General features: G+C 45.9%; 1 protein-coding gene across 2 annotated transcripts in view; it reads right to left on the bottom strand.

Moving 5' to 3' along the window:
• Positions 1 to 7,960: 7,960 nt before the first annotated feature.
• GCN1 (GCN1 activator of EIF2AK4) overlaps positions 7,961 to 24,694 on the bottom strand; it is a 194,420-nt gene continuing 177,686 nt past the window's right edge. For both annotated transcript variants that reach the window (XM_063913142.1, XM_063913143.1), the window contains exons 55-58: positions 22,355 to 22,503; positions 22,108 to 22,215; positions 19,858 to 20,076; positions 7,961 to 8,239 (exon numbers count right to left, since the gene is read on the bottom strand). In XM_063913142.1, the coding sequence (XP_063769212.1) occupies positions 8,114 to 8,239; positions 19,858 to 20,076; positions 22,108 to 22,215; positions 22,355 to 22,503 (602 nt within the window). In that variant the 3' untranslated portion in view covers positions 7,961 to 8,113. The remainder of the gene's footprint in view (positions 8,240 to 19,857; positions 20,077 to 22,107; positions 22,216 to 22,354; positions 22,504 to 24,694) is intronic.

Genomic DNA, 24,694 nt, shown 5'->3' with positions numbered 1-24,694 from the left:
GGCGTTACCCTCTCCTGAGACGGCCGCACTTAAAGATCCAGCAGATAGGAGGATGGAAAATATCCAAAAAAGTATGGCCCTCATTCCGAGTTGATCGGTCGCAAGGCGAATTTAGCAGAGTTACACACGCTAAGCCGCCGCCTACTGGGAGTGAATCTTAGCTTCTTAAAATTGCGACCGATGTATTCGCAATATTGCGATTACTAACTACTTAGCAGTTTCAGAGTAGCTCCAGACTTACTCTGCCTGTGCGATCAGTTCAGTGCTTGTCGTTCCTGGTTGACGTCACAAACACACCCAGCGTTCGCCCAGGCACTCCCACCGTTTCCCCGGCCACTCCTGCGTTTTTTCCGGAAACGGTAGCGTTTTCAGCCACACGCCCCTGAAACGCCGTGTTTCCGCCCAGTAACACCCATTTCCTGTCAATCACATTACGATCGCCGGAGCGAAGAAAAAGCCGTGAGTAAAAATACTATCTTCATAGTAAAGTTACTTGGCGCAGTCGCAGTGCGAACATTGCGCATGCGTACTAAGCGGATTTTCACTGCGATGCGATGAAAAATACCGAGCGAACAACTCGGAATGAGGGCCTATATACACACATACAGGTGTTATACTACGACCAGCTATAGCGACAGCCTGGATGTGCAGTGCTGGGGTAGCTTGGTCAGAGTCCCTGATTGAAAATATTGATACCCTGGATAGGGACAATGTTTTACTGTCTTTAGAGCAAATAAAGGATACATTTCTTTATATGCGTGATGCACAGAGGGATATCTGCACACTGGCATCACGGGTAAGTGCTATGTCCATTTCGGCCAGAAGAAGTTTATGGACGCGACAGTGGTCAGGCGATGCGGACTCAAAACGGCATATGGAAGTTTTGCCGTATAAAGGGGAGGAGTTATTTGGTGTCGTTCTATCGGATTTGGTGGCCACGGCTACAGCCGGGAAATCCACCTTTTTACCTCAAGTCACTCCCCAACAGAAAAAGACACCGACTTTTCAACCGCAGCCCTTTCGTTCCTTTAAAAACAAGAGAGCAAAGGGATATTCATATCTGCCACGAGGCAGAGGAAGGGGGAAGAGACAGCAACAGGCAGCTCCTTCCCAGGAACAGAAGCCCTCCCCCGCTTCTACAAAAGCCTCAGCATGACGCTGGGGCTTCTCAAGCGGACTCGGGGGCGGTGGGGGGTCGTCTCAAGAATTTCAGCGCGCAGTGGGCTCACTCGCAGGTAGATCCCTGGATCCTGCAGATAATATCTCAGGGGTACAGGTTGGAACTAGAGACGGATCCACCTCGCCGTTTCCTGAAGTCTGCTTTACCAACGTCCCCCTCCGACAGGGTGACGGTCTTGGAAGCCATTCACAAGCTGTACTCTCAGCAGGTGATAGTCAAGGTACCCCTTTTACAACAAGGAAAGGGGTATTATTCCACTCTATTTGTGGTACCGAAGCCGGATGGCTCGGTAAGACCTATTCTAAATCTGAAATCCTTGAACCTGTACATAAAGAAGTTCAAGTTCAAGATGGAGTCACTCAGAGCAGTGATAGCGAACCTGGAAGAAGGGGACTTTATGGTATCCTTGGACATCAAGGATGCGTATCTCCACGTTCCAATTTACCCCTCACACCAGGGGTACCTCAGGTTCGTCGTACAGAACTGTCACTATCAGTTTCAGACGCTGCCGTTCGGATTGTCCACGGCACCTCGGGTCTTTACCAAGGTAATGGCCGAGATGATGATTCTTCTTCGAAGAAAAGGCGTATTAATTATCCCATACTTGGACGATCTCCTAATAAGGGCAAGGTCCAGAGAACAGCTAGAGATGGGATTAGCACTGTCTCAAGAAGTGCTAAAACAGCACGGGTGGATTCTGAATATTCCAAAATCCCAGTTAATTCCGACAACACGTCTGCTGTTCCTAGGGATGATTCTGGACACGGTTCAGAAAAAGGTTTTTCTCCCGGAGGAAAAAGCCAAGGAGTTATCCGAGCTTGTCAGGAACCTCCTAAAACCAGGAAAGGTGTCTGTACATCAATGCACTAGAGTCCTGGGAAAAATGGTGGCTTCTTACGAAGCAATTCCATTCGGCAGATTCCACGCAAGAATTTTCCAGAGGGATCTGTTGGACAAATGGTCAGGGTCGCATCTTCAGATGCACCAGCGGATAACCCTGTCTCCAAGGACAAGGGTATCTCTTCTGTGGTGGTTGCAGAGTGCTCATCTATTGGAGGGCCGCAGATTCGGCATACAGGATTGGATCCTGGTGACCACGGACGCCAGCCTGAGAGGCTGGGGAGCAGTCACACAAGGAAGAAACTTCCAGGGCGTGTGGTCGAGCCTGGAAACGTCTCTTCACATAAACATTCTGGAACTAAGAGCAATCTACAATGCTCTAAGCCAGGCAGAACCTCTGCTTCAAGGAAAACCGGTGTTGATCCAGTCGGACAACATCACGGCAGTCGCCCATGTGAACAGACAGGGCGGCACAAGAAGCAGGAGTGCAATGGCAGAAGCTGCAAGGATTCTTCGCTGGGCAGAGAATCATGTGATAGCACTGTCAGCAGTGTTCATCCCGGGAGTGGACAACTGGGAAGCAGACTTCCTCAGCAGACACGACCTTCACCCGGGAGAGTGGGGACTTCATCCAGAAGTTTTCCACATGCTGGTAACCCGTTGGGAAAGACCAATGGTGGACATGATGGCGTCTCGCCTCAACAAAAAACTGGACAGGTATTGCGCCAGGTCAAGAGATCCGCAGGCAATAGCTGTGGACGCGCTGGTAACGCCTTGGGTGTACCAGTCGGTGTATGTGTTTCCTCCTCTGCCTCTCATACCAAAAGTATTGAGAATTATACGGCAAAGAGGCGTAAGAACGATACTAGTGGTTCCGGATTGGCCAAGAAGGACTTGGTACCCGGAACTTCAAGAGATGATCACGGAAGATCCGTGGCCTCTACCTCTGAGAAGGGACTTGCTTCAGCAGGGTCCCTGTCTGTTTCAAGACTTACCGCGGCTGCGTTTGACGGCATGGCGGTTGAACGCCGGATCCTAAAGGAAAAAGGCATGCCGGAAGAAGTCATTCCTACTTTGATTAAAGCAAGGAAGGAAGTAACCGCGCAACATTATCACCGCATTTGGCGAAAATATGTTGCGTGGTGCGAGGATCGGAGTGCTCCGACGGAGGAATTTCAACTGGGTCGATTCCTACATTTCCTGCAATCAGGATTGTCTATGGGTCTCAAATTGGGATCTATTAAGGTTCAAATTTCGGCCCTGTCGATTTTCTTCCAAAAAGAATTGGCTTCAGTTCCTGAAGTCCAGACTTTTGTTAAGGGAGTGCTGCATATACAGCCCCCTGTGGTGCCTCCAGTGGCACCGTGGGATCTCAATGTTGTTTTGGACTTTCTCAAATCTCATTGGTTTGAACCACTAAAAACTGTGGATTTGAAATATCTCACATGGAAAGTGACCATGCTACTAGCCCTGGCTTCGGCCAGGAGAGTGTCAGAACTGGCAGCTTTATCTTACAAAAGCCCATATCTGATTTTCCATTCGGACAGGGCAGAACTGCGGACTCGTCCGCATTTTCTCCCTAAGGTGGTGTCAGCATTTCATCTGAACCAACCTATTGTAGTGCCTGCGGCTACAAGCGACTTGGAGGACTCCAAGTTGTTGGACGTTGTCAGAGCTTTAAAAATATACATTTCAAGGACAGCTGGAGTCAGGAAATCTGACTCGCTGTTTATACTATATGCTCCCAACAAGTTGGGCGCTCCTGCGTCTAAGCAGACTATTGCTCGCTGGATTTGTAGTACGATTCAGCTTGCACATTCTGTGGCAGGCCTGCCACAGCCAAAATCGGTAAAAGCCCACTCCACAAGGAAGGTGGGTTCTTCTTGGGCGGCTGCCCGAGGGGTCTCGGCATTACAACTCTGCCGAGCGGCTACGTGGTCGGGGGAGAACACGTTTGTAAAATTCTACAAATTTGATACCCTGGCTAAGGAGGACCTGGAGTTCTCTCATTCGGTGCTGCAGAGTCATCCGCACTCTCCCGCCCGTTTGGGAGCTTTGGTATAATCCCCATGGTCCTTTAAGGAACCCCAGCATCCACTAGGACGATAGAGAAAATAAGAATTTACTTACCGATAATTCTATTTCTCGGAGTCCGTAGTGGATGCTGGGCGCCCATCCCAAGTGCGGATTATCTGCATTACTTGTACATAGTTACAAAAATCGGGTTATTATTGTTGTGAGCCATCTTTTCAGAGGCTCCGCTGTTATCATACTGTTAACTGGGTTTAGATCACAGGTTGTACGGTGTGATTGGTGTGGCTGGTATGAGTCTTACCCGGGATTCATAAATCCTTCCTTATTGTGTACGCTCGTCCGGGCACAGTACCTAACTGAGGCTTGGAGGAGGAGCCAGTACACACCACCTGATCGTAAAGCTTTACTTTTTGTGCCCTGTCTCCTGCGGAGCCGCTATTCCCCATGGTCCTTTCAGGAACCCCAGCATCCACTACGGACTCCGAGAAATAGAATTATCGGTAAGTAAATTCTTATTTTCGGCCATTACCTTGGTAAAGACCCGGGGTGCCGTGGACAATCCAAACGGCAGCGTCTGAAACTGATAGTGACAGTTCTGTACCACGAACCTGAAGTACCCTTAGTGAGAAGGGCAAATTTGGGACATGGAGGTAAGCATCCCTGATGTCCCGGGACACTATATAGTCCCCTTCTTCCTGGTTCGTTATCACTGCTCTGAGTGACTCCATCTTGATTTGAACCTTTGTAAGTGTTCAAATTTTTTTAGATTTAGAATAGGTCTCACCTAGCCTTCTGGCTTCAGTACCACAATATAGTGTGGAATAATACCCCTTTCCTTGTTGTAGGAGGGGTAATTTGATTATCACCTGCTGGGAATACAGCTTGTGAATTGTTTCCCATACTGCCTCCTTGTCGGAGGGAGACCTTGGTAAAGCAGACTTCAGGAGCCTGCGAGGGGGAAACGTCTCGACATTCCAATCTGTACCCCTGGGATACTACTTGTAGGATCCAGGGGTCCTGTACGGTCCCAGCGTCATGCTGAGAGCTTGGCAGAAGCGGTGGAAGGCTTCTGTTCCTGGGAATGGGCTGCCTGCTGCAGTCTTCTTCCCTTTCCTCTATCCCTGGGCAGATATGACTCTTATAGGGACGAAAGGACTGAGGCTGAAAAGACGGTGTCTTTTTCTGCAGAGATGTGACTTAGGGTAAAAACGGTGGATTTTCCAGCAGTTGCCGTGGCCACCAGGTCCGATGGACCGACCCCAAATAACTCCTCTTCCTTTATACGGCAATACACCTTTGTGCCGTTTGGAATCTGCATCACCTGACCACTGTCGTGTCCATAAACATCTTGTGGCAGATATGGACATCGCACTTACTCTTGATGCCAGAGTGCAAATATCCCTCTGTGCATCTCGTATATATAGAAATGCATCCTTTAAATGCTCTATAGTCAATAAAATACTGTCCCTGTCAAGGGTATCAATATTTTTAGTCAGGGAATCCGACCAAGCCACCCCAGCTCTGCACATCCAGGCTGAGGCGATCGCTGGTCGCAGTATAACACCAGTATGTGTGTATATACTTTTTATGATATTTTCCAGCCTCCTGTCAGCTGGCTCCTTGAGGACGGCCCTATCTATAGACGGTACCGCCACTTGTTTTGATAAGCGTGTGAGCGCCTTTATCCACCCTAAGGGGTGTTTCCCAACGCGCCCTAACTTCTGGCGGGAAAGGGTATACCGCCAATAATTTTCTATCGGGGGGGGGGAACCCACGCATCATCACACACTTCCTTTAATTTATCTGATTCAGGAAAAACTACAGGTAGTTTTTTCACATCCCACATAATACCCTCTTTTGTGGTACTTGTAGTATCAGAAATATGTAACACCTCCTTCATTGCCCTTAACATGTAACGTGTGGCCCTAAAGGGAAATACGTTTGTTTCTTCACCGTCGACACTGAAATCAGTGTCCGTGTCTGTGTCTGTCGACCGACTGAGGTAAAAGGACGTTTTAACGCCCCTGACGGTGTTTGAGACGCCTGGACAGGTACTAATTTGTTTGCCAGCCGTCTCATGTCGCCAACCGACCTTGCAGCGTGTTGACATTATCACGTAATTCCATAAATAAGCCATCCATTCCGGTGTCGACTCCCTAGAGAGTGACATCACCATTACAGGCAATTTGCTCCGCCTCCTCACCAACATCGTCCTCATACATGTCGACACACACGTACCGACATATAGCACACACACACACAGGGAATGCTCTGATAGAGGACAGGACCCCACTAGCCCCTTGGGGAGACAGAGGGAGAGTTTGCCAGCACACACCAAAGCGCTATATTTTACAGGGATAGCCTTATAATAAGTGCTCCCTTATAGCTGCTTTTATAAAATCACAATTTCGCCAAATTTTGCCCCCCCTCTCTTGATTTAACCCTGTTTCTGTAGTGCAGTGCAGGGGAGAGCCTGGGAGCCTTCCTGACCAGCGGAACTGTGTGAGGAAATGGCGCTGTGTGCTGAGGAGATAGGCCCCGCCCCCTTTTCGGTGGGCTCGTCTCCCGCTTAAAAATGGATTCTGGCAGGGGTTAAATATCTCCATATAGCCCCGGAGGCTATATGTGAGGTATTTTTTGCCAAAAAAAGGATTTTCATTGCTGCCCAGGGCGCCCCCCCCCATCGCCCTGCACCCTCAGTGACTGCCGTGTGAAGTGTGCTGAGAGCAATGGCGCACAGCTGCAGTGCTGTGCGCTACCTTAAGAAGACTGAGGAGTCTTCTGCCGCCGATTCTGGACCTTCTTCTCTTTTCAGCATCTGCAAGGGGGCCGGCGGCGAGGCTCCGGTGACCATCCAGGCTGTACCTGTGATCGTCCCTCTGGAGCTAATGTCCAGTAGCCAAAGAAGCCAATCCATCCTGCACGCAGGTGAGTTCACTTCTTCTCCCCTAAGTCCCTCGATGCAGTGATCCTGTTGCCAGCAGGACTCACTGTAAAATAAAAAACCTAAGCTAAACTTTTCTAAGCAGCTCTTTAGGAGAGCCACCTAGATTGCACCCTTCTCGGCCGGGCACAAAAACCTAACTGAGGCTTGGAGGAGGGTCATAGGGGGAGGAGCCAGTGCACACCACCTGATCCTAAAGCTTTACTTTTTGTGCCCTGTCTCCTGCGGAGCCGCTATTCCCCATGGTCCTTTCAGGAACCCCAGCATCCACTAGGACGATAGAGAAATATTTCTTATACTGTACAGGCCTTACAATACATTAATAGAGATGACCTTAGGACTGGGTAATGGAGAAAAAGGATCTCCCTAGTTGCATAGTCACTATGTTGTGTCCTCTGAGTTCAGGCCTTACATGTCAGTCACAGGACTTCTCGCAACCTGACACCCTTTGTGTTTATCTGCAATGGACTTCCGTTCCCTAGGTGAGCTCTCTCACCACACCCAATTCTTATGTCCAGGTGTTAGAGGTTACTGTACTTCATTTCCTGTATACTGTATATAAAACATATCATTCAGTCTCTTATTGTTCCAGTGTCTACAATCCTGTTCTTAATATTTCCACTTTGTGTAACGGTGTTGTAAAAGAGCTGTAAGCTTCGCTGCCTGCATGCTAGGATCCTGACCTTGCTATTTGGCGATTTTGTGGCTTGCCTCTCACCTCAGATTCTAACTTGCACTGTCATTTTTCAATGTGAAGATGATCTATTATCAGCTCAGGTCACAGTTAGTACCTGCGCCCCACTCTGCAGTGGGTGGTCCCGATTCAGAAATGCACACAAGCCCAACAAGCCCATTCTCTGCAGCAAATGTGACAATTTACATTCAACAAACTGTCATACCATATAGGCAAGTGTATCATTATTATTATTAATATGATTATTTTTTAAGCATTTTTGGAAAGGTTGTACAGGGTACAGAAATTTATATTTCTTTTAATTATAACTTCTGGAAAGCCAATAGTTTCTGTGCACTACACAAAAAGTGCACTTTTAGAAACAAAAACATTTAATAGATATTCAGAGGTGAAATGTTGATGCAGCCAAAATGATTCCCAATCACGTCAGGATAGTTTCATCAATCTGTTCAGTGGAGTCTGGCTGAGCAGCCAGCTTTTTCAGAGAGCGGCGATTACATTCATTCAGCATGTCTAAGCTAGCCGTGTCCAGTATCTTGGTCATGTCCTGTAGAAACACAAAATATATAATAACTGCATTGGGAAAATTCATATGAAGAATATTTCAAGGAATACTTTGTTATATTCTACTTTTTTAAATATTATATAATCTACCAGCCATTGGATTTTTTTCCTTCTCAACATTCAGTGTCTGCCTCTGGAGAAAATAAGATACACAGATCTCACATGTGAAGTTACAGAAGCACCGAGAGATTACTAATCCTTGTTGAGGAGCAGTGTCAGTTACCATGGGATCAGTACGAGGTCCCGGCGGTAAGCAGACTGCCTCCCGTTACCACATAGCATCAAGAGAGAAAAGCACATTCAGAGAACAGAGAAATGAAACAAATTGAAAAATCAGACCATTTGCAGGGAGGGGCTAGTGTGGGAGCCCCATTAGGTAGTAGGAAAAGACAAATAACCTCCTTCTGGCTACAGGGCACATACACAGATGTCAGTAAATGGGTCAACAAGTTTAAAGAAAACTTTATATTTCACTGTGGCTAGTACTTCAGCCAGGGAATCTATCCGCTCAGGTACACACTGCTGCTCAGAATCCATACTCAATAGTAGTGATCTCTGGAACACCAGCTGCTGACATGTGGAAGTTATTCACAGCTATTAACTGAAGATCAATAACTCCAGTCTACGGAGCTCTACAATGTCCCTGAATCTGAAATGAGCAATGCACTACTTGCTATTGTGGGAGGAGGGTGACAATCTGGAGTTGAGAAAGACTGATTTGGGCTGATCCATAGCTGGAGTGATTACATAATAATGTGGACTAGAAGGTGCTACTCCTGCCAGTGTTGTCCATCAGTGAGCTGAAGAAAACTGTCCCCAAGTCACAAAGCCCTGGGGTATACTTTCTAACCAGCGGGATTTAAAAGCCATTACTTCTCAGTGGCTTTGACTGCTGGGTTTAAAACTACAATAGCAATAAAAGCAAAACAAGCCTGAGTCATCACTTACTACTATTACTGTCAGGAAACGGTCACTTAGACATATGTATTAACCACAAAAGACCAGGCCTTGCAAGCCCCTGATTTGGTCCCATTGTCCAGTGAGCAGACATACTATTTTGAGGTCAAGAAACATATCTAAACAAAACCTTGAATTTATCTGCATCCTACAACAAACGAATAATCCACCATTGTAACACACAGAGAACACTGCTGGCACAAAAATGGCTGCCTGGAAGACCTGCATAATAGGGGTTAGTATCTCTGAGACACAGGACCTGATTTTGACTCGCACGCTATGTCGCAGGTGTGATTCCCAGGAGGTGTCAGGCAAATGGCTAAGCGGACACATAGAAATTTGTTATGGGAGTGCAACAGGCGTGTTGCTGAAGGGGTTGTGTACACAGACATTGGGAGGCCAAACAAAGCCAGAAAATCTGCACGTACAGTACTACAGGGCTGGTGCAAGTATAGATGATGGGACCAATGTTTGCAATGCATAAAACATTATTACAGCATCTAAAGATGGTCAAAGTGGGCCTCCCAGTCCTTGCACAAGCTTACACCAGGGGAAGGGGCTGCTACTAGCATTAGCATATAGCCACAGAGGGGACTACAGCAAAAGACGTTAAAGCTGTCGCAGCAGCGTGTGACTCAGCAGCAATGAGGAACTGGAACCATTCCACTACAGCAGAAATCTACTCCTCAACCTAAAGTCACAGTGACAGGAGATAGGTCTATATTTACTAAGCCTTGGATGGAGATAAAGTTGATGGAGATAAAGTACCAGCCAATCAGCTCCTAACTGTCATTTTTCATTCAAACCCAGCCTGTGACATGGTAGTTAGGAGCTGATTGTCTGGTACTTTATCTCCGTCCACTTTATCTCCATCCAAGGCTTAGTAAATAGAACCCCATGGTGGGCTAAAGGGTATATTACTAAGGTGCGGGTTTTCAGAAGTGGAGAATCAGATTCTAGCTATTATCTTCTAGAAGGTGCTAGACAAATGACAAGTAGAGTCTGATTTGTTGCTATGAGTAACATCTCCACTTCTCAAAACCTGCACTATAGTTATATACCCCTTAGTCTGAAGTCTTAATCTACTGGAAAACACAGCATTACCAAGTGTAGACAATTCAGAAAGACATCTATAATAGGTAGTTTATATATTTTTATCACTGAAGGTTTGGCTAATGATGATTTTTCCAGTAATGAAAGACAAAGGGCTGTTCCAAAATCCTATATTAAGGATAATTAAATAAAAAAATAAAAGAAATAGACATTAGCTATTGACCGACGGGTTGTAGTAAATTAGTGACAATTCTACACTTAAAATATAATGCTAGTAAACAAGCTCTCTTATCTGGAAGTAGTCTGGTTCTTAGTAGAGATGAGCGGATTCGGTTTTACTCGGTTTTACTCGGTTCTCAAAACGGCATCTTATTGGCTCACGGATGTCACGTGTTTTGGATAGCCAATAAGATGCCGTTTTGAGAACCGAGTAAAACCGAATCCGCTCATCTCTAGTTCTTAGGGCCTTAGTGTTCTTATACTAGAGAACAACTAAATGAGTAAACAAAATCTGGGATTATTGTACTGAATAATGAGAGCCAAGAATGGTTGTTTCCAAAATAAATATTTTTCCTGTTGTTTTAAATGCAAATGACTTGTGCCACTTAGCAACAAATGTATAGAGCTGCATAGTTTAACACATATTAAATAGATAAACCTTGGTCTTGGTACTTGAATATGTGCTCCAGCCATTTCCCAGAAGTCCGCAGATAACCTAAAGGGGGGTACACACTTAAATTCTAAGAAGTCTGACTAGATTGCTTAGAAGTTAAGCACGGATCTCTCCGTGTGTATGCCCCACAGCGATACGCAGTCCCGCGTGTCGCTATCGCCGGTGGTAGGTTGGTCATGCAGGCTCAATCTAGCACACCTCTTATTTCACCGCTGGGTGAAATGAGCACCCGCAACCCCCCCCCCCCCCCCCCGCCCGGCACACATCGCGCTGTGCTGAGTGGGGGAAGAGATGTATGTTGAGCGCTCTGTGATAGATCGCTCAGCACACATCTCTGGATAAAATCTCACGTGTGTACTGGTCTTTACTCACAAGGCATGTTTCTGCTATCCCACACATCATGCACATGATGTCACTGGATTTTAAATTGCAAGTAAACTACGTTGCAGTTTGTGAGGATTCACAAACCTTTGTGACTCTACAACATGTCTTGTCATTTTGGATTCACAAGTATTTTAGAGACTTTGACTAAGGCCAAGCAACATACTATAATTAAATGTGACAGATTTGTAAAATCTGGTGTCAGCAGGCAATGTACACCAAACCAATCCTTCTACCTAATCTCCCAAGTATCCCTATACTACTGGCAACTATATTCATGGATGTCGTGCAATTAAAAAATTCAGTATCTAAAATGAATAGGCAAACACAGCAACCAGCGACAAACCTCTCTGTCAATACAGTGTTATCAGTAGGCCCAGGATTTTTAGGATCTAAAAAACTAAAATTAATTCTTTTCAATACATGTTTTAGGATTTTATAGGTTTTAAAATTCTCAGTTTAGGAATTTACATGTTGTATAAAAAATAAAACAAAGTCACGCTACATATCATTATGTTTGAAACACTGTGCCTTTTATTACAGATGTGTTCAACTACCAAACCTCCCAACTGTCCCGATTTTCACAGGGCAGTAACCTTTTTTTGGGACTATCCCGATGTCCCGTCCGTAGGCCGCTGTGTCCCGCAGGATGGGGGCAGCGTGCAGGCAGTGAATATCCGATGTGCTCATGCACACAGTGTCTATTCACAGGAGACAGAGGGGCTGAGGGCATGGCCAGCAGCTCACAGAGCGCTGGACACGCCCCCACAATGACAAAGATGGGAGGCGTGGCTTGAAACAGCAGCATTCCTGCAAAGCCATGCCCCTTTTGAAGTGGCTACGCCTCCTTTTCGGGTCAGCCGTGCACGCGAGTCCCATCCTGTGCACTCAAGATGCTGGGAGGTACAGGTTGAGTATCCTATATCCAAATATTCCGAAATACGGAATATTCCGAAATACAGAATTTTTTGAGTGAGACTGAGATAGTGAAACCTTTGTTTTCTGATGGCTCAATGTACTCAAACCTTGTTTAATACACAAAATAATTAAAAATATTGTATTAAATGACCTTCAGGCTGTGTGTATAAGGTGTATATGAAACATAAATGAATTGTGTGAATGTACACACACTTTGTTTAATGCACAAAGTTGTTAAAAATATTGGCTAAAATTACCTTCAGGCTGTGTGTATAAGGTGTATATGAACCATAAATGCATTCTGTGCTTAGACTTGGGTCCCATCACCATGATATCCCATTATGGTATGCAATTATTCCAAAATACAGAATAATCCGATATCCAAAATACCTCTGGTCCCAAGCATTTTGGATAAGGGATACTCAACCTGTATATGCTACTTCCTTGCAGCATTTGTTTCAGCGATGCGGTGTTCTGGCTCCTCCCCTCTATGCCCCCTCCCACAGGCAGTTATAGGTAAAACAGTGCCCGAAGGAGAAATTACATACTTGAGAGACGGAACATAACAACGAGAAGTGTGGTGAGATTTATACACCAGCACACCATAACATAACTGGGCCAGCAACAGCTGCCAACAGAAACCGCAACAGCTGAACAGGTAACACATAACAGAGATCCTGCAGAAAGTCACCGCACAGAGGTGGGCGCCCAATATCCCTTATGGACTATGAGAAGAGGATTTACCGGTAGGTATTTAAAATCCTATTTTCTCTAGCATCCATAAGAGATATTGGGGACAGATTAGTACGATGGGGATGTCCCAAAGCTTCCAGAACAGGCGGGGACATCTGCAGCGCCGCCTGCCCAAACTGGGCATCCTCTTTGGCCAGGGTATCATACTTCACAAAGGTGTTCTTCCCCGCCCCGGTAGCCGCTCGGCACAGTTGCAAGGCCGGGACTCCACAGGCAGCCGCCCAAGAAGACCCCACAGATCTTGTAGAGTGGGCCTTCAGAGACTGTGGAACAGGTAAGGCTGCCAACACATAGGCTTGCTGAATAGTGAGCCGAAGCCAACGAGCAATGGACTGCTTTGAAGCAGGGCAACCCTTTTTCTGTGTGTCATATAGCATGTACAAGGAACCCGTCTTTCTGACCCAAGCCATCCTCTTGACATAGATCTTCAAGGGTCGCATAGCATCCAATGCTGACAGGGTCACAATAGGTTGATTCAAGTGTAACGTAGAGATGACCTTCGTCAGGAACTACTGCCTAGTCCTAAGCTACGCTCTGTCCTAGTAAAAGACCCAATATGGACTTTTATACGATAAGGCCCCTAATTCTGAGACATGTCTAGCAGAAGTCAGGGCCAGTAACATCACTGTCTTCCATGTGAGGTACTGGTCTTCTACCGTCATCAGCGGTTCAAACCAGGAGGACTGTAGAAATCGTAATACCACATCCAAATCCCATGGTGCACAAACGGAGGTTGGATGTGAAGCACCCCTTGCAAGAAGGTCTGAACTTCAGGCAGTAGAGCCAACTTCTTTTGGAAGAAGACTGAAAGAGCTGAAATCTGAACTTTTAATGGATACCAGACGTAAGCCTTGACCAACTCCAGCCTGCAGAAAACGAAGAAATCTTCCCAAGTGAAATTCGGCAGCTGGATATGTGCGTTCCTCGCACCAGGAGACACATCTCTGCCAGATATTATGATAGTGTTTTGACGTCACAGGTTTCCTGGCTTGCACCATAGTTGCAATGACCTTTTTGGAAAGTCCCTTGGTGAGCTAGGATGTTCCGCTCAACCTCCATGCCATCAAACGAAGCCGCCGTAAGTCCAGGTAGACAAACAGTCCTTGAAGAAGATCTCTTCTGAGTGGTAGAGGCCATGTCCAGAAGATCCGTGTACCACGGTCTCCAGGGCCAATCTGGGGCAAGCAGAATTGCTTGTACTCCTTGATGCCGGATCCTCTTGAGCACCTTTGGGATCAAAGGAAATACGTAGACCAGCTGGTAAGGCTAATGCGACGTCAGTCATCCACTGCGCACGCCTGAGGGTCTCTGGTTTGCGAGCAATAGCAGCGAAGTTTCTTGATAAGGCGAGACGCCATCATGTTGATCTGGCAACCCCATCGGTCGACGATCTGTTGAAACACTTGAGAATGTAGGCCCCACTCCCCTGGGTGGAGATCGTGGTGACTCAGGAAGTCTGGCTCCCAGTTGTCTACTCCTGGAATGAAGATTGCGGACAGTGCTATTGCATTTCTTTCCGCCCAGAGGAGTATTCTTGATACTTCTCGCATGCAGGCCTTGCTTTTTGTCCCTCCTTGTTGATTGATGTACGCCACAGCGGTGGCGTTGTCTGACTGGACCTGGATTGCCTGATCCCGGAGCAGATGGGAGGCCTGAATCAGAGAATTGTAGATGGCCCGAAGTTCCAGGATGTTGATCAGAAGTAGGGCCTCTTGGGCAGACCACCAGCCCTGGAACTGCACCCCTTGGGTGACAGCCCCCCACCCCCTCAGACTCGCATCCATCGTGAGGAGGATCCAATCCTGAATCCCGAAGCGCCGACCTTCCCGGAGATTGGAAGACTGCACCCACCACAGGAGTGAAATCCTGGCCTGGGGTGACAGTTGAATCATCCGGTGCATCTGGAGATGGGAACCGGACCATTTGTTTAGGATGTCCCAATTGAAATGGTCTGGCATGGAACCTTCCATACTGAATGGCCTCATACGAGGATACAATCTTTCCCAACAATCTTATGCAAATATGAATGGAAACTCTAGTCGGTCAGAGAACCATGCAAACCATTTCCTGGAGAGTTCTCACTTTGTAATCTGGGATGAACACTTTCTGCGCTACAGTATCCAGTATCATTCCCAGAAACAGGAGCCGCTGAGATGGCTCCAGGTGGGACTTCTGTAGATTGAGGATCCACCCGTGGTGTGACAGAAGTTGGATAGTGCAATCTATATGGAGCAGTAGGAGCTCCCTGGAACTCGCCTTTATCAGGAGATCGTCCAGGTAAGGGACCATGTTGACCCCCTGGACCCTGAGCTGGAGCATCATTTCCGCCATCACCTTCATGAACACCCTCGGAGCAGTAGACAGGCCAAAGGGTAACGCCTGGAACTGGTAGTGATCGTTCAGCAGTGCGAACCTCAGATAGGCCTGATTAGGAGGCCAAATTAAGATATGGAGGTAGGCGTCCTTGATATCCAGGGACAGTAGGAATTCCTGATGTTCCAGGCATGCGATCACTGCTCTCAAAGATTCCATCTTGAATTTGAAAACCTCTAAGTAAGGATTCAAGGACTTCAGATTCAAAATTGGCCTCACAGACCCGTCTGCTTTAGGCACAACGAACAGACTGGAGTAGTAACCATGTCCTTGCTGTTGCAGGGGTACTGGAACAATGACCTGGGATTGTACCAACTTTGTGATGGCCTGTAGTAACGTAACACGCATATTTTCCAAAGCTGGTAAGCGTGATTTGAAAAATCATTGGAGAGGAGCACCGTCAAGATCCTCCCGGGGTGGGCGGGCACCGTCATGCTGGGTGGAAGCTGAACTGGTGCTCTGTTCTTGAGAGCCGGTAACGGCTGGTTTCTTAGGTTCACCCCTGGTGCTTCTAGCTGCATTTGATGCACCACTGGCCCTAGATCGAAATCTGGTGGACCGAAAGGACTGAGTAGACGGTCCCGGGTAGGTATGCCTAGCAGGCGGAGCCCCTGAGGGAAGAAACGCAGATTTCCCAGCAGTAACTTTGGAGATCCATGCGTCCAATTCACCTCCGAAGAGCCATTCACCTGTAAGGGGAAGAGATTCCACATTGCGTTTGGAGTCAGCATCTGCAATCCACTGACGCAACCATATGGCTCTGCGTGCAGACACAGCCATAGCATTGGTACTAGCGGTTAATATTGCCAATCTCCTTTAACGAGCCACAGACGACTCTTGCCGTGTCTTGAATGTGTTTTAGGAAAGTCACCGTAGTAACCAGGGTCATGACACCCAAGAGACCCTCCCGAATTTGAGTAGCCCAGGAGTGAATTGCATGTGTCATCCAGCAACCTGCAATGATCGGTCTTTGAGATACACCAACAGCAATGTAGACACATTTCAGTGTGGCCTCAATATTTTTATCCCCCCGGGTCCGTTACTGTAAAGGAGCCCGGAGCACAGTCTTCTTAGAGAGGCGAGAGACTGAGACATCTACAGCCAGAGATTCTTCCCAGAACTTTCTGCCCTCAGGGGCAAAGGGAAATGTATGCAAAAACCGTTCTAACACCTGATATTTCTTATCTGGATGTTTCCAGGCAAGCTTAAATAAATCATCTAATTCTTTGGAATCAGTAAATGTGACATTTTGTCTTGTGGGAGGAAAAACGACTGCTGATTAGTAGTGTCCTCTAGGGGGAGATTTAGCACATCCCTTATAGCCAAAATGAGGGGTTCAATACCCTGTGTAGGGGTGGAATCCCCATTTATAGAATCCGCATCATCCTGTAAATCATCATCAGTATCAGAGAGGAGTGCAGGTAAAGCACGCTTATGCGCACCTGTATTAGACAGGAGGGGGGCTGGGGGGGCGGGGGGGACACATCAGCCCTGCTAGCTAGATCTGCTACTGCTTGTTGCAGTTCTTGTGTTTTGTTTGCATTTGTAGTGAGCTGAGATGACATATCAGACATCATAGTTTTGATAGCCCCAGCCAGGAGGGCCCGTGACTTTCCCCCACATTGTCCTCAGCATTTTGTGAGGACTGACTACACTGATCACATGATATGGAACCAGATGAAAGAGGGGAGAATCTGGTGTTACATACACTGCATAACTTGTGTTTTACCATTATGAAAACACACACTATACATACCCTGTACAACACAGACTGATTTACAATGCAAGCCTGGCCTATTGCATGTGAGAGGAGACACAGAAGAAGAGAGGACACCAGCACACCCAACGCTGCAGAGCCCCAGTGAGGCTGTCATTGTTTTTATATATATCAGTGAAAACTGTTTATATAATGAATCCCCTGAGAGGAATAATATCTGTGCACAAATAGCGGCTCTCACCCAACTACACCCTGTACCAGTGATCCAGCGTGTGACAGTCTGGAGAAGCTGTGTGAGGCTGCTGCTGCTTATGCAGAGGATGGCGCCAAAATGCCGCTGAGCCCGCTCTGATGTAGCTCCGCCCCCCAGTAATGGCGCGGGAGCTACAGCTATATATTTATACTGGCCATGTCTCCTAATCATGCAGTGGCCTCACATAAATGTTAAGTACAGCCATCGCTAGCCAGTCTAACACAGGGGCTATAGCGGGTCCCCCCAGGAGGGACCCGTATGCCTCACCCGCGCTTTTGCCGCACCAGGAACCGGGGCCCCCAGTTTGTACTCACCACCGACGATTACCTTCATGCAGCGTTAGGGGTGTGCGGCCGGTTGCGACAGCCAAGGCGCAGTGCCCCACTGAACAAACAACCCCTCAGGACGGTGGTCCTGCAGCGGGGAAGCGGCTCTGAGCCTCGCGAGACCAGTGACCCCCATCCCCCCTTCGTCCCATAACTCCCACAGCGTAGGTATGCTGTTGCCCGAACAGCATACCGAAAAAAATAAACATTTTAAAATAAACTGAAGAAAACTCTGGAGCTAGCAGAGTGTGCATCCTCTCCTGAGGGCACTTTTTTCTAAACTGCCTGTGGGAGGAGGCATAGAGGGGAGGAGCCAGCACACCCAGTTGGAAGAAATTTAAAGTGCACTGGCTCCTTTGGACCCCGTCTATACCCCATTGTACTAATGTGTCCCCAATATCCCTTATGGATGCTACAGTAGCATATATATACATAAATCCATGGTGGTCATTCAGAGTTGTTCGCTCGCTAGCAGTTTTTAGCAGCCGTGCAAACACTATGCCGCCTCCCACTGGGAGTGTATTTTAGCTTAGCAGAAGTGCGAACGAAAGGAGCGCAGAGCGGCTACAAAGTTTTTTTGTGCAGTTTTAGAGTAGCTCAATACCTATTCAGCGCTTGAGATCACTTCAGACTGTTCGGTTCCTATTTTGACGTCACAAACACGCCCTGCATTCACCCAGCCACGCCTGCGTTTCTACAAACACTCCCTGAAAACGGTCAGTTGACACCCAGAAACGCCCACTTCATGTCAATCACTCTGCGGCCAGCAGTGCGACTGATATGCTTCGCTAGACCCTGTGTGAAACTACATCGTTCGTGGTAATAGTACGTCGTGCGTGCGCACTGCGCTGCATGTGCAGAAGTGCAGTTTTTGTGCCTCATCGCTGCACAGTGAACGAATGCAGCTAGCGATCAACTCGGAATGACCACCCATATACGGTCGCACTCGCACAGGAACTGTCAAGTCATCCACTGGGGTGACTCCCAAGAGATCCAGAGTCTGAGTCCGGATATCCACATATAGAGAAAGCCAACATAAACGGGCACTCACCAGTAAGTTTTGCACTTCAAAAAACATTGTGTTTATTTCATACTTAATCAGCATGATACTTAAAAAAAGGATTCAATCGACGTTTTGACCCCTCCGGATCATCATCAGGATGTGCAGCAAATACAGCATTTTACAGCTGTTCATGTACACCAGTATCGATACTGGTGTACATGAACAGCTGTAAAATGCTGTAAAAGCTGTATTTGCTGCATATCCTGATGATGATCCGGAGGGATCGAAACATCGATTGAATCATTCCTTTGAAGTATCATGCTGATAAGTATGAAGTAAACACAATGTTTTTTTTAAGTGCAAAACTTACTGGTGAGTGACCCTTTATGTTGGCTATATATATATATATATATATATTTTTTTTTTATTATTATTATTTTTTTTTTCCTTCTAACTTTTATTTAGAAAAATGAAGCTGATGGCTGTCTGCAGTGGAGGTACTAATCGTGGTATTTCTTCAGCCCATTCACGTTATTCCCGGCTGCACTGATCAAAGTTATATATAAAATAAAGAAACAGAAGATTAATGGTTGCAACAGGTGCACAGATGCAGCTGTATAAAGACTGTGGGGTCTATTCAAGAAGCAGTGAAAAGAGTGCAGAAGTAAGCCGTGGAGAAGTTGTCCATGGCAACCACTCGGCTGCTATGCATAACTGTATAGAATGCACTTGATAAATGTTACTTCAAAGCTGATTAGTTGCCACGGGCAACTTCTCCACTGGCTCATTTCTGCACTCTTTTCACTGCTTCATGAATAGACCCCTACGTCACAGGCAGAGAGAGTGTATAGAGGGGGATGAGTTTGAGGTTTTGAAAGTAAATTTGAAACCGCTGAACCTCCTGTCACTGTATTCTATATCAACCTTATTCTGGCATGCTTTAATTTTACATTTATTTGGTACTGTAAGCTTGAAAAAGGGGGCTTTACTTACAAAGAATGCTTTAATAACACCAATGCCCTCAGTGATACCAGACACATTATGGCTATACACTATTTGCAGGATTTTCTGCTTCTTTTGTCTTCATAAGTTTCCCATATAGTGATAACTCCCGGGAAAGTCATGGGAACTGAATTATGTCACAGACGCAACATGCAACAAGTCAATATTTCATGTTATTACCAACATACTTACTTGGAAGAGATCATTCCCTAATCTCATTTTTAAAAGGTTCACTATTGCCTGGTCACTGTATGCTCGAACACTTGTGTTTTTGTCCTTTGTATTGTCTAAAAGCACTTTGAGAATTGGTTTGATAGTCTGAGTGTCTAGCGGGGGCAAATGATCTTTGCTTGCCCACCAGATCATTTTTTCGGCTATAAGCTTAATGTCACTTGATGGGTTCTGAAGACACTGTGGGAAAACATTAAATATATACGTTAATATACAGTCAGTAAGGCAATAATGATTACACGACTGACTTTTATTTAGTTTACTTTAAAACAAAACAAGTTTCAAACTCTCTTTAACATTACTCATCGACTGCAGTGTCTGAAAAACTGATCATGCCACACATTTATATTCATGGTACAGATTTATACACATCCAATTATCTACTGTGTTTTTACCTGCGTGGTAAAACCAGTGAGTAACTGTTGGTTAGATTCTGAGTTGAAATCAATACATTTCCCTGCGCGTTACACCCCAAAGGATTTATTTACTACAGATTTTTTTCTCGCAGCTCCTAAACCTGTGAGGAAAAATCCTGGTTACGTGCAGGGATGTAGGACCTGATTGAATAGGTCCATGCTGACAATTAGCCGAGGTAAACACTGTGGCTAATTGTATATGCCCCACTGCAGTGTATTTACTCTCCGGTTACATTTCTCTTACACCACTTTTACATTTTAATATCAATATAACCGTTTCAGTTCACATAATGGGCTGTAATAGATGCTATTCTGATCAGCTGCTGCATCTTTGGACACAGCAACAATTAGAAAATATTCTAATGCTGCAGGAGGCTTCTGAGGGCCCCCTGACAACATTGCAGATCCGAGTGCTGCTTCCGAAGATGGCCGCAGCCCTTGGCCAGAATGACCGGCGGAACTGTTCAGCCGAGGACAGGAAGTCTGTGTCAAAAGACGCAGACCCTGGCCCGGCCACGCCTACAAAACGGCAGTGTCGCTATCCTGTTTTGACAAACGTTGCCCTTTGCTGCCCCCATCTCACTCCTAAAATGCCTGCAGCATATCAATCATGCTGCGGCTTGTGGGCACTCTCTACGAGTTCAGCACATGCGCAGACCCCTGCCATAAGAATTGTATGCATACCATTGAGTTTGCGTACACGTTTGAATGAGGCCCTATGTGTAGATAATTAAGTTTCAGGTGATGTACTTAGATGTTGGTGAATATAGAGGCTGCTTACACACTTTATTCTATTACATTTAGTGAAACATTATAGTTGTGTGATAACAGTGTATGGGGAAAAGTGGTGTAAAAGAATGGATAATTTGTAAAGACACAACAATAAAGGGAAAACACAGAACTTAATTTCAAATGGAACTCTGGTGATACATAGTTTGTTCTTCTAATGGAATCCATCTCATGATAAAGAGAAAATCCTATTCTGAGCAAACAAATCCATTTCTATGCTTGTACAGTATTATGGAACTCTTGCATGGTTTAAAACACAAACTATACTATACTGTTCTGAACACTTTCCCTGTAACATGTAGAATGTAGGGTCAACATGTGGCATAAACAGCATGAATCCATGGTTCCATCCTGCCTTCTGTCAATGTTTCAGGCTGGTGGTGTTGTAATGGTGTGGAGAATGGTTTCTCGACACAAATTATACTGCTTAATACCAATTAAGAAATGCTTAAATGCTATGTCTTGAAATGGGTACCTCCCACAGGATAACGCTTCACGCTAGAGTGTACACATCAAACATGGCAATGAGAATACTCCAATGGACCCCACAGCCACTTTAGGGCCTGAATGTGCAGCCGATCAATCAATATATATATATACACACACACACACACACACGCACACACACACACGCACTTTATATAAAGGGCAGGATTCAAATGTTCCTCCCTCCTTCCAGCCCGCTATCTTTACTGCCGGCGGTATTCTAATGTTACTGCCGACGGGCACGACAACTTCATTTCAGCTTGCTTCACGATCGCGCCCATTACTTTAGTCGGGTTTACTTGATGCGCCTAAACCAGACTGTAATAAGCGCATTCAGCGCAATATCGGGGCACATTTGAATATCACCCCTCTATCTCCCGTCACTTTAGACGGGAGATAGAGGGTGCAATATGATTTTAATCCGGCCCATGTTTAGCATGTTCATGTTTTACATACACAGAAAAAGTACAGTAAGGGTTAGTGGAAAGCTGGCATGTCAATATGTAGTTTCTGTACCTACCTTCACAAACAGGGAAACCAATTTAGGTGGAAGGTTCCCACTTTTAGTATCAATATAATGTTTAATAAGGAAACCAATTCCTCTGATTCCACTCACTGCAATGGGAATCTAGGAAACACAATATAATAATGAATTAACATGCTCATCATTTTCACAACATATAGTATGGCATTTTATACTGCCTAGCAAAACATCTGTCCCATGTCCCAACACTCTCCTATAATTATACCTAATGTCATATCCTTACCCTATCCGCTGTAGCGTTGCTGAGAATCATAGATTCTATGTTACTGGAGAACTTTGGTGTGTATAACTTGCTGGATGCCACATTTATAGCAACAGAGAGAGCCATGCTTCGTCCATGTCTAACCATCCAGTCAATTCCAGAGGTATCAGCTGTATAATATAAATAGAAGTTGTCAATCACTGCATTATATCAATACAAGAATTACAGAACAATATTTTCTGTGTGTGCATATAATATCAGCATCCTCAGTATGCATTGTAAATGAGTATTCCATGCTGATGGTGGGAGCTGGTGCTTATACTACTTCCATATGAGAAGGTTACGTACAGGTTACTGGTTATTTTAACAACTGACATTAAGACAACACCAGTTATCCTGAATATGAACTATTAGGTGATTTTTTTATTTGTTAATGTAAAACTGTAAAGATTATTCTATAATTAGATAAGCGGATATTTAACTTTAAACTATTTTACTCTAAAACATGCAGCAAGTCAGCTCCTGGCCCTCATTCCGAGTTGATCGCTCGCTAGCTGCTTTTAGCAGCATTGCAAACGCTAGGCCGCCGCCCTCTGGGAGTGTATCTTAGCTTAGCAAAATAGCGAACGAAAGATTAGCAGAACTGCTACTAAATAATTTGCTGCAGTTTCTGAGTAGCTCCAGACCTACTCCTAGACTGCGATCACCTCAGTCCGTTTAGTTCCTGGTTTGACGTCACAAACACGCCCTGCGTTCGGCCAGCCACTCCTCCGTTTCTCCAGCCACTCCTGCGTTTTTACCTGGCACGCCTGCGTTTTTTAGCACACTCCCTGAAAACGGCCAGTTTCCGCCCAGAAACACCCACTTCCTGTCAATCACACTACGATCACTCGAGCGATGAGAAAACGTCGCTCGACCATGTGTAAATCTACAAAGTTTTGTGTGAAAGTACTTAGCGCATGCGCGCTGCGTACCATGCGCATGCGCATTTTTGCTGGTTTTTCACTTGATCGCTGCACTGCGAAAATCGGCAGCGAGCGAACAACTCGGAATGACCACCCCTGTGCGAAGTTTTAGGGGGACATTTACTAAGCAGTGATAAGAGCGGAGAAGTGAGCTAGTGGAGAAGTTTCCCATGGCAACCAATCAGCACTGAAGTAACATCTAAAATGTGCATACTATAAAAAGATACAGAGCTGCTGATTGGTTGATTTAATTTCTCCACTGGCTTACTTCTCCGCTCTGATCACTGCTTGGTAAACGTCCCCCAGAGTCACATAGCAACTTAGTAATACAAAGCGCTTTACAGAGATAATGTAATCATTCCCCTCAGTCTCTGCACCACTTTAGCTTACAGTCTAAATTCACACCCACGAGTATAGAAAAGTTTCTGGTTCATAGAGCATGGAGTAAGAATTGGGAAGTTTTTGTAAAGTAGCTTCACTAGATAGGATTGCAGCATTGGTCCCAGGCGGCCCAGCAGTGTGTCGTTGCCTTGCTGTGGTCACAAGCTCAGGAGACCTTACTCCGATATGGTTGGTACTGCACAGCAGCAGTGCAATATTGTACAACAAATATTCGAACGCTACATAAGGCATCTGCATACGAACATGCAGTATCGGATCACCACTGCGACCATCGGATTACCATCGCAGCCCTTGGTCTGAGTAAGCCGAAGTTTGCTCAGACTGTTCGTCAGAACCTCATTGCCGACTTCAAGAAGTCTGCGTCCTACGATACAGACCCTGGGTCCCACATGCCCCATGTTTGTAGAATGGTCTTGGTTGCTGCCCCCCAAACACAGCAGCATTTCACATTATAAATACATCTACATCTGTAAATGTTGACATTATGACTGCATATTGTTGCGCTGTATAAAGCACCCTGAGTCCAAAGCTTGCCTCTCTGTAATGCAAAGGTGTAAAATTAATTTAAAAAGAATTTAGCAAAGGTGTGTACAAAAGACCAGATCTCCACCCAACGCAGCTGGTCAGCAGAGTCTTTATCGTGTGCGGCCCAAGAAACACCAACCGAGCTAGTAGAATGAGCCATAACTTTGGAAGGAGCCTTCTGACCCTGAGCAGTGTAACCCTGTCCAATGACAGGACAAAGCCAATGGAATAGTTAGCTTCGAAAGAGAAAAAAGATGTTGTTGCACTTAGAAATCAATTCAACACTAAATGAATATAAAAGTAGAGTTATGGTAGACTTACCATTGTTAACTCTCTTTCTGCGAGATACATTGGTTCCACAGGAAAACATCGGGGTGTAGAGTGAATCTAGATCCAAAGGCACCAACAGGCTAAAGTTTTAGGCTGTCCCAGGATGCATCCCCTATAAACCCCGCCTCTGGGCACTGAG

Source organism: Pseudophryne corroboree, chromosome 1 (assembly GCF_028390025.1).
Source record: "Pseudophryne corroboree isolate aPseCor3 chromosome 1, aPseCor3.hap2, whole genome shotgun sequence".
NCBI classification, from domain to species: Eukaryota; Metazoa; Chordata; class Amphibia; order Anura; family Myobatrachidae; genus Pseudophryne; species Pseudophryne corroboree.
This window is presented reverse-complemented; position numbering and strand designations above follow the sequence as displayed.